The sequence below is a fragment of the Charadrius vociferus genome, unplaced genomic scaffold (assembly GCF_000708025.1).
Source record: "Charadrius vociferus isolate BGI_N301 unplaced genomic scaffold, ASM70802v2 scaffold183, whole genome shotgun sequence".
Lineage (NCBI taxonomy): Eukaryota > Metazoa > Chordata > Aves > Charadriiformes > Charadriidae > Charadrius > Charadrius vociferus.
Window position 1 is genome coordinate 3111809 of NW_009648250.1, and position 11020 is coordinate 3122828.

At 41.1% G+C, this 11020-nt stretch overlaps 1 protein-coding gene across 1 annotated transcript in view; it reads right to left on the reverse strand.

Moving 5' to 3' along the window:
* Positions 1–3789: 3789 nt before the first annotated feature.
* The window catches only part of F2R (coagulation factor II (thrombin) receptor), an 8300-nt gene continuing 1069 nt past the window's right edge, over positions 3790–11020 (reverse strand). The window contains exon 2 of the mRNA XM_009884300.1: positions 3790–4982. Within this exon, the coding sequence (XP_009882602.1) occupies positions 3790–4982 (1193 nt within the window). The remainder of the gene's footprint in view (positions 4983–11020) is intronic.

The following is an 11020-nucleotide window of genomic DNA, read 5'->3' on the forward strand; positions in this document are numbered from 1 at the left end:
AAATGATGCAGCTTAACCCTGACATTATGAAAAAAGAAGAAAGAACGAGGAGGAGAAGGTATGGGTGAAACAGCAAGAAGGAACAGCATTGACAGGTTTCATTTCTTTTGGTCAGGTTTCCACTCCTTGCCCTTCCCCCTGAAACTAGCCATTCATTTTCTTTCCCAGCTAGCAGTGCAAGGGTGCATCAAGCATGAAGAGATGGTTACCTTTTCCTGTTAGCTTAACCCTGTCAGTTTAAATTGCAGTACTTCTCTGGTTCAGTTTCCTCAAAAAGGCTACCACGTTGTGCTTTGCTGCATGGCCACACTTAGCAGTTATAACCTGTTTTGCAAATGATGTTTGTGCCTGAAATTGCCTCCATAAACTGCTGCTCTTTGAGCAGGTACTGCCCTTCTTCTTGCCACCAAATACAGCCGTAGAAGCAGACGCTGAGAACTGTAGCACATTCCAACTAACCAGTTACAAAGAAATGCCAAATTCAGTAAGAGCTGAGCTGCCATTGCCTTGGTATGAGACTCCTCCAGTTACATAGAAGTTTTTTGCTTATTTTTGCAATCCTATTAAGCTGAAGCCTCAACAAAATGCAAACAGAAAGCAGAGGTGTGACAATAGCTGTGGGAGCTTAAAAGAAGGAATAACTGCTAATGCTTCATTTGGTATGAAAAGGTGATATTTGCTGTATGTTTTAGCAAGTATTATGCTGTGTGGCAATTGACTTGTTAATCATGTCTCTGCATGGGGCAGAAATACGCATTTGCAGGCTAGCAAGAAGCTTGCTAACAACCACATACAGAGCATCAATGTAAGTAGGGTGCTTATGCATGTATTGTTGAATGGTGTGGATTGGAAGGGACCTTTCAAGTTCATCTAGTCCATCCTCCCCTGGACTGAGCAGGGACATCTTCAACTAGATCAGGTTGCTCAGAGCTGCATCCAACCTGACCTTGAATGTTTCCAGGGATGGGGCATCTAGCACCCCTCTGGGCAACCTATGCCAATGGTTCACCGCCCTCATCATAAAAAATTTCTTCCTTACATCTAGTCTGAATCTACCCTCTCTTAGTTTAAAGCCATCACCCCTAGCCTGATTGCTACAGGCCCTAGTGAGAAATCTGTCCCCATCTTTCCTGTGTGCCCCCTTTAAGTAATGAAAGGCTGCAATAAGGTCTCCCCAGAGCCTTCTCTTCTCCAGGCAGAACAACTGTAACTCTCTCCGCCTGTCCTCATAGGAGAGGTGCTCCAGCCCTCTGATCATTTTTGTGGCCCTCCTTCAGACCCACTCCAACAGGTCCATGTCTTTCCTCTGCTGAGGACTCCAGAGCTGGATGCAGTACTCCAGGTGGGGTCTCACCAGAGCAGAGTAGAGGGGCAGAAATCACCTCCCTTGACCTGCTGGCCATGCTTCTTTTGATCAGCCCAGGCTATGGTTGGCTTTCTGGCCTGCAGGCACCCATTGTCGGCTCACATCCAGCTTTTCATCCACCAACACCCCCAAGTCCTTCTCTTCAGGGCTACTCTCAATCCTTCATCCTCCAGCCTCTATTGGTATCAGCAGTTGCTCTGACCCAGGTGCAGGACCCTGCACTTGGCCTTGTTGAATCTTATGAGATTCACATGGACCCACTTCTCAAGCCTGTCAAGTGTTGTGTTTTCGAACATGCTTAGGCAACACAAAAATATTTTCCAAAGACAACTTCAGCATTTTAGCTAGTAACCCAGAAGTCAATAAGTCTACTTAGGTTTGTGAGTCCTTTTTATTTCAGGGTTCTGTGTTGTAACTGCATTTCCTGCTTTTCTTTTCTTTTTTTTTTATTTTTTTCCACTTGCACGCAAGCCAGAATCATCAGCAAACCCAGCTTCAACAGTGTGCGTGGCAGAGCTGGGATACTGGTTTACAAACATGGATAAAATCTTTAGTTGTTCTTATTCAGGATCTTTGTTGATGCTCTTAGCCATGAGGATAAACAGTTGCATTCAGCCCTCTCATTTCTTCACCCTACAAGGTAGGAAGAAGTTGCTCGTTTGCAAATGTTCTTGAGCACACAGAAGTCACTAGTGAAACAGCAAAACAAAGTAAATAATGGCTGTGATTGCCGAGCTGTTTCTCACGTACATTTCCTTCCCTCCTAGCATGTAGGGAAGCCCCTTGCAAAGCAGACTAGTGGTCTTTTGGCTACCTAAAAATACACCCCTATCACGGAAACAAAATACCACGACATTGAAACAAACCCCAACTATCTAAAAAGCAGTCCCCCAGCCTGTAACTACAGGAAGCACAGAGGTATTTTTTTCTGCCAGCAAGAAGCAGATGTTCATAGTTTTAAGATGCATTTGGATTTTGCTGGAAACCAAAACCACCACTAATATATTAAACAAAATGAGAATGTAACAGTATGTGTCAAAAACATTTGTGAAGTTTTAGCCCTGCTAACTACATATACCTATATTTTTAGTGCTCATGTACTTAGAAAGTGGCAAATACGAAGAAAAATCTAGGGATCCTGGTAATGCAATACTTAGTTAAGGAACAGACACAAACCAACACGAGATCTGATTAGAAATAAGTTTTTCAAGTAAGTTTTTCACTGTCACACTGTCTGCAGAAAATTTAGGTTTCTGATCACTTGTGCTGGACTGAAGACAGCTTTATCTATTGTACTTCTTGGCAGACTCCTATGGCAAATCCTACATTAACCAAATTCCTACTTAATTTTATTTCTGTGTACAGTCTTATTACCTACATGCTCCTTTCTAAAACTGAATTCCTGTTATTTGGCTTCAGTGACCCTTGTAAAAGAATCCTACACAGAATGAAGTTAGCTATTGGGCTTTACACATGGCAATTTTAGTAGAAGTGGACACAATGCAAAATATAAAAACATCCTGATTTGTCAGGGATAAAGAATATTTCCAAGTCCTAAACACATGCATGATGATTAATCATGTGCAGGAAAGCACGTTTGCAAACCACATAAGAAGATGATGAATATGTTTTTTTTCAGCATATTTTCTGGACATCCATTTAACATTGATTTATTGTGAAATAAAATTTCACTTTTTTTTTGCGAAATTAATTGTGAAAAATATCACATTCCTAACCAAGATGCTTAGCGTACACTAATGGTAGGGACAGCAAAATAAAAGGTAGTTCTAGCTGCCGCGAATTATCTCCCCTGACACATTCCACCAATCAACAATTGATTTTCAGTTGTTCACATTCCCAAACCATACAGATTGTTTTGAAGTTGAATATATAAAAATGTAAAGTAAGCCCTTGTAGTATCCAAGATGCGAAATAATTCTAAGAAAATGAAGCTTATAGATAATTCCAGAAATAATGACAAATAGGAAAAAAAAAACAAACCACCTGGAAAGATATTTTGATTTTCTTCAGGAAGTACTGGATAGATGGAAGGGTTCGATAAGTAAGACTTTAATCAACCTGATTGATACAGTTAAAAATACTAAAATGGGATTTTATAAAACCCCTCCAATAAACTGAACTAACGATGCAAAGGAGTTGTCTGAAAAAATGAGTTTATTTGAAAAACACTCAATAACTACTATTAAGAAATTACGTTTCCCCTCTACATTAACTTATTTACATATACTATATATATATACATATACAGAGTTATAATTTGAATTGTGCATTACTATAATGAATCCCCAGAACTATGTATCGTACAACCACTTGGTTTAAGGCTTTGCATTTCTTGGATGTAATAAGAGTCTTTTTTTTGTCTGAAATTGTCTACACGTTAGGCATGTGTAAGACATGCTACCTCAATGCATTGCTAGTAATTTCCTGTAGACACTGTTATTCACGTTAGTAGAGCACGTAGCCCTTCTACTAGTGGTCGACATTGACTGGCCACTGCTGTTACTACTGTTAGGATCGAAAGCCTTTTTACAATTGAAGAGATTGAAAAGTTGTCTCTGATACTGAGAAGAAGCATAGTAGTAAATAAAGGGGTCGATGCAACAGCTAACACTGCTGATACAAACACAGAGGAGATAGGCAAAGTAGAGATACTCCAAGCTGTTGTCATAAGAAAAATGGACGTAATGAATTAATAGGAGGACATTTGTTGGTCCAAAGCAAAGAACAAAAACAGAAAAAACAGCTACACACAAGAGCAAGGCACGCGTCTTCTTATTTTGTTTTGCAACAATGGTAGAAGAACTAAGACATCGAATGATACACACATAACAGACAGTAGAAATTATAAACGGCACTACAAAAAACACAGAAGAGAAGATGGAGAAGAAGTGGAGGTAATAGCCATGAAGCTCAGATTCTCTTAGCACATCGTGGCAAGTAGTTATATTTAACTTGGGTATTTCCATCGTTTGCTCTCTGATGAGAAAAGGTATAACCCCAGTTATTGCTACAAGCCATATGATGACACAAGTCAATGAGGCACGCGTTAATGTACGCCACCCAAGAGACTGCATGGGATACACCACTGCTAAGAAGCGATCGAAGCTTATGCTTGTCATAAGCATTATTGAACAGTACATGTTACAGTAGAAGGCAGCAGTGATGAAACGGCACATCTGAGGTCCAAAAACCCAGTCATTTCCAGCAAAGTGATAAGCAATCTTAAAAGGAAGCACGCTTACAAACAGGACATCTGCAAGGGCCAAATTCAGCATGTATACTACGGCTGGCTTTTCAATTTTCATTTTTTTCAGGAACACGAGTATCGCTGTAATGTTCAGAGGGAGACTCAGCACAAGCACTAAGGTGTAAACTGAAGGAACAAAACGTGTCAGCCATGGACTAGTGAGGTATCTCGCTGTTTGCACTGACACTGTTCGTTGTTCACGTAGGAACGATCCAGTCTGATTGGTGGCGCCCGATCCAACTTCCAAGTCATTTTCAGTATCACCTTCAGTAGGTATACGGTCATCCTGGTGTACAGAAGAGAGTACAAAGCTTCTGACGCGTGGTATGCTGCCATTATATGGGGAGGCTGAAAAATAAGAAAGTATTAAGATTAATAAGCAAATATTTACATGCTATGGGGAACTGAAAACACCTTTCAAAAAGGAAAGCTAAAATCGTATTAGGAACACAAAATAATAAGGTTAATTCCTGATTCAAAGCACAGACTGCCCACAGATGTTAGTTCACCCCTCTTTTTTTTAGCTCCTGTTATAAGTTTCGGTGAGATGTCGTCCTTTGTCTCCTATCTCTTGGCTTGGAAGCTTTTTATGATAGGGACTCTATCTGTGCTTAAGGACCCAACCTCATCTATGTTCTCTTTAGGCTACTTTAACACAAATACAACAGTAAATCTGCCACCCTTGAACTGTCTTTGCATACATTTTCATACATTTTGTAAGAAATGAGGTGCTGGGATGAATACTGGTATTCATATACAAAATTCCCATGAGAAGTACTTGTCACCAAAGTAACAAAAAGTTAAAGCGCAATTAAAACATCAAGTTACTGAAATACTTCTGTGTGCTCTGGAGACATCTTGCTCAACCCAACGGCCCCCATCAAGACAGATGGCAAAGTCTGCATGCAGTTTTCAAGGCAGATGTGGATTAATCTTTGGCTTATATCAGACAGGTAGCCACAGATTGCACTGAAACACTTCCCCAGTAATACTTATCCTATCCCACAGCGTAGGACAGCATGTGTCCACTGTGCCCTTGGGGCACTTCTGAAACCTGCCACTAGTGTGCTCTCTGCAGCAGGATCTTCTGCAGCATGGTTTGGTGGCTGTGACTGAGAAGAAAAGTGTCAGGACAAGGTACGTCTGCTTTTGAATGTGGCAAGCTACTTAAGACATTATTTCAGAAAAGCTGTTTGTATAGAGACTTATTTTGGAAGACTATTGTTTACACCTTCAGCTTAATCTAATTAGGCATAGGATAATTCAAGTGTGTTATGGGCAGACAGAAGTGAGAGTTACTACTCCTTAAGTAATCATGCATCTACATGTGAAACTGATCCTTTGTTGAATCCTAGACAACTAAAATAAAACTGAAAGTGTGTTAGCTTAAATCAGTGAGCTGAAAGTACACAGGCATGATTCACTGGTTTAAGATGCTACTCGTTAGAAGCAATTATTTGTTCTACAGTAATTCAAAGCATTTTTTATGCAGATGAGAACAAAAGCACTGAAGGAGGCAGATGGCAGAGAGGACTGTTTAAGCAGGCAATTACCTCCCTTTGTGTGCAGGCTGTTCGAGCAGCGCCCTGCTCAGCTTCAATTTTGATGAAATTCAGACTTGAATATGGGAGTGGGGGGGAATGTCAGAGGAGCGGTAGGGAAATTTGGGGGTTTTTTAAAGCTGCTGTGCTGTATGTATCATGCTGTGTCACAGCAGCATTCTGAGGGCAGAAGGGACAAAAGAGACGAAGTGTTTTCGTGTGCAAAGTGATTAGATTGCAACCTCTGCAGGCCAGAAAAAAGATGCTGGATGAGAATTTCATCCTGGGAGCTCGTTGCATAGACTGCACTAGGAACAATTTAATACTTTTACTGAAACGCAAACGCGAGATTCAGTGTTTGCACAGAATGGCACTAAACCAATTTATACAAGGGTCCATTCTACCATCTAAGAGAACGCTAACTAAAGGCAAAACTATAGGTCCTTGATCTTTAACCTTACTTTAAAACTTTAGACCAAGCAGTTGGATGGCTCAAAGAGTCAGCTCCTAGTTCATCCGTTCAGGTCCAGCACAAGTTATATTTAACACCTCTAACTTCAGCCTGTGGCTGACATCAAACAGTTAGGTGATTTCCAGTACTTAGCGATCATTGCAATAGAAATCTGTCACAATTGACACCATCACTATTCATCCCTTTTGGGAGAACTGTAATCATATTTGAATGAAAAAAAAAAAAAAATTTCTCCCGTCCAGCCTGTCTCCATAGTAAAGACATCAGTAAGAGTGATGAAAAATCTTGAACACTACCTCTGGTTATCTCCAGTACATATAAGTTTTATGACGTCAAGCCTCTGAATGCGGTGAATATATATTTCTTCCATTGACATTTCTAAAACAGCAAATTTCTGAAACAGAAGACAGTGATGATGATCCTAGTCCCCAAAGCGCTACATGTCCTTCTTGGTTTCTCTACCACAGCAGTGTGGAGAACCAAACGAAGAGGTGACATGGTTTCATGTGAGGAAGGCATATTTTTGGAGAACACAGATATAAATGAGTTTGATGAGAGGGAGGGTAAGGTTCTTAATGAACCTTGACAATAAACATAAAGGTCAGTAATGGGAAACAGGCATTACCTATACGCTGGGATAGTACGACAGCCAATACAGTAGTTCCAAAGAAAAGATTTTAAAACTACTCTTACATAGCTACAGCTATACCAGAATCTGTCAGATGTTCCTTTCCAGCTGTTTTAAAGCTGTAGATCACCTGTCTAAAACATATTTCACTACAGCTTAAGTAATTTTTAATAATACAAATAATCTGTTAGGAAAACAGAGGTAAAGCTTGTATAATGGTCATAAATGCTCAGTCATCCTGTTTTTGCTAGGCTGTCATCCGATTCTTTTGGAAGAGGTCAAACCTGGTGGATTACTAATTTTGTGACTGATAGTATTCTCATTGCTGATATGACAGAGTTAACAGCTGTATCAAAGTACTTGTAAAATATAAATAGGTATGAAAGAAAAGGACTAAGAAACTAAGAACAAAGAAAGAGCAAGATAAAGCATTGAGATTTTATCTTCATTGTGTGCAGTCAGGACACTGAACAATATACATACAGTCTTTTTTTGCTTCCCATAAGGACTTCGAAAGGCAAAAATTAGGTAGAATCAGTACGACACTCAAATTGCCTGCAGTTTTGTTTTACTGCTTGTGGTCTTTGCACTGATTCGCCAACAAGGACATAGAGAAAGGATGTAGAAAGCTCAGTAAGTTTGAAATTGTTTGATTTTAACAATCTATACTGTGCTGTTTTCCATCAAGTACTACATACTGGTAGTCTCATGATTAGCATATGCTTATTCTGCTTACCCTGAAAAACACTGCCTTTTTTTTTTTTTTCAGAGCCATGTTATAATTTCCTCTTATGTCTACTTTCACACACAAGGGACTACTGCGCATACTGTTTTGTGAAAGAAGTAGAGAGTAAAAGATATAAAGGCTTCAACCAATCTTAAAAAGCACTCTTGAGCTCCAGCAGAACATTTCAAAGTATTTCTGTAGACCCATAAATCTGGACAGGATGTTACAAACCGGCACTATTCACGTCCTAGGGGGTATCTTTGTGAGATGGAAAGCTAAAGAATAGGCTCCTACTCAAGCCAAATAATTATGTTTCCAATTTGCTGCTGGACAACAATTACTACCGATTTCTGGGCATTACTGATGACAGCTGCACCAATACTGCTGCCTTGTAACAAAAAGTCGGTTTCTCTTATCTCCCCTTTGTATAATCTGCAGTGATAAGCATCTAGAATCTAAATTACCCAGCGGACCATAAATTAGGTACTCACAGGCAGAATGTGAAATGTATGACAGCCGTTTAAAAACGAGGTAAGACACAATCTTGTAGGAAAGATGACAATTATGTGCTTTTGTAAAAATAAACATATTGTCTTTAAAATATCTTCTTTAGCCCACATCTCCATTTAAACAAAATTTGTATTACGCAAGTGATGCCGTAACAATCTGAACACATTTCCCTAAAGTATTATTTGCTTGCAACCAGATGTCTGCTCTTTTTTGCTTTCCTTTCTCAGTCTCTTTCACCACAGGTGCTGGCTTCAAGCAGTGGTAACATCTCTCTATCTGGCTATCAGTGTCCCAACACAGTAAAGTCTGGGAAGGTCCAGACCTCAGCCAGCCACCTCAGCAGCACCCGGTCGGCTGATCTGCAAACACCTAGCGCCAGCCCACTGCCAAGCTATTGCGGGACCAGCACAGGCCGGTAATGTGGTAACTGTGGATACTGAAGGACCAAAGGAAAAGCAGGGAGAAGCCGCAGGTGCAATGGCAGAGCAGACCTGGGCACACAGCAGTCAACGCATGGGCGATGGGAATTAAGGACTTTGTGGTGGAAACAGGGAAGGTTATCCAGGGCACTGGGGAAATGGTGCTTTTACAGTGGGAGCGAGCACAAGGAGAGCGGAAGACGTGTTCAGATGGCCAGGCTTTATTAGTTCTGCTACACACGAAGTAACTTGCTTTGAATTTTTCTTTTCCTAGTGATGTAATACAGTAACTATTTGAATCATTATTTCCTAAGGAAGCAGCAAATAGTGTAATTTGGAGTGCTCTTTAATGAAGACTATAATTGCAAAATGCAGGGAAACAAGTTTGATAATTTCCATAAACTGGAAGAATAGCACCCAACAGTACAATCTTCTTTCTAGCATTAGCATGTATAGTTTGTCTTTTACACTCCCCACCCTTCCCCCTTTTTTTTTTTAAGGACATTTTCCTTAGACTTCCAGTACAAACATGATTGTGATCTCTTCAAGGACACTTGTCCTTGTGCCAAAAAGTTGTTTAGCCAAAATTATTTGCCTCCTCTGATATTTCCCTCCCAGCATAATTACAAACACTAGCTCTGTCCCCTTTCAGCCTTCATTTTAGAAGTCTAAGTATGGCATGCTCTGAAATTTCCCCTTAGCTGTTTCTCAAATCAGCCCTTTTCTGTACATAGAGCTTTAACTGAGTCTTCCCAGAAGGCATCTCGTGGGGGTCAGTTATTTGTACAGCAGCACTATGATCACTGCATGATTGAAAGAAATGTTAAACTGAATTTTACAGAAAAAAATGTTGCTAATCTCTACATGCATAGTCTTGCCTGTTGTACTGTTGTACCTCTACCAGAAGCTGGGAAGTTACGTGCATACATGTCTTCTCTTACCCTCCTTCCCTCAGCATCTGCACTGTCAGACAAGCTGAGCTAGACAGATCCATGGTCTCACCAGTTATAGCCACTGATGTTGCTGTTAGTGCTATTTCTAATTGAATAACCATTAAGGTCATCTACTTGGGGTGGCTATTCTGAACTATTTTGTGTTGGCATATCTTCCAAACTTTGTGCTACCTACAAATTCAGCTGGCGCTCCATCTTCTGAAGTTGTTAACGAAAGGCAATGCTAGTTTTTTAAGGGAGTCCACCAGCACATCTCTCCAGCCTGCTCACTTCTTCCTATCATAACCTGCTATTGCCTGGCTGCCTCTTTCACCATGGGCCACCTGTAAACCATCCTTCACCACTGATGACCTTACCTGTGGCAGTGTGTCTTTCTCAGATCTGTGGCATTTCCTTTATTAAAAAAAAGTTCTCAAAAAGCATCTGTCAGACGTTGCTTTACTCTGGCTAACTTGATGTTTTAGCCTCTTCTCTGGCCACGACTATGAGAACCAGCCTAGCGCCACGTTTCACACAACGCTGAAGAAAACTCCACCCTGAGCTCCAGTTAAAACTTCAAAGCGGGAGACCCTTTGCGGCATTGCGTCTTTCTCAGATCTATGTATTTCAGATCTATTGCATTTCCTTTATTAAAAAAAAAAATATCTCAAAAAGCATGTGTCACATGTGTTTTTACCCAGGCTAACTATGTTTTAGCCTGTTCTCTGGCCACTGCGAAGAAAACCAGCCCAGCGCCGCGTTCCACACAACGCCAAGGAAAACTCCACCCTGAGCTCCAACTAAAACTTCAGAGCGGGAGACCCTTGGCGACGTTGCATCTTTCTCAGATCTATGGCATTTCCTTTATTAAAAAAAAAAGTTCTCAAAAAGCATCTGTCAGACGTTGCTTTACTCTGGCTAACTTGATGTTTTAAGCCTCTTCTCTGGCCGCTACTACGAGAACCAGCCCAGCGCCGCGTTCCACACAACGCCGAAGAAAACTCCACCCTGATCTCCAACTAAAACTTCAGGGCGGGAGACCCCCGGACCGGCTCCGTGCGGTCCGGCGATGCTGCGCGATACCGCCCGTTGCGGTTATTCCCCCCCGGCCGAGGCGCACGGCCGCGGCGCCGCTGCCCAGGCGGGGGTCCGGGCTC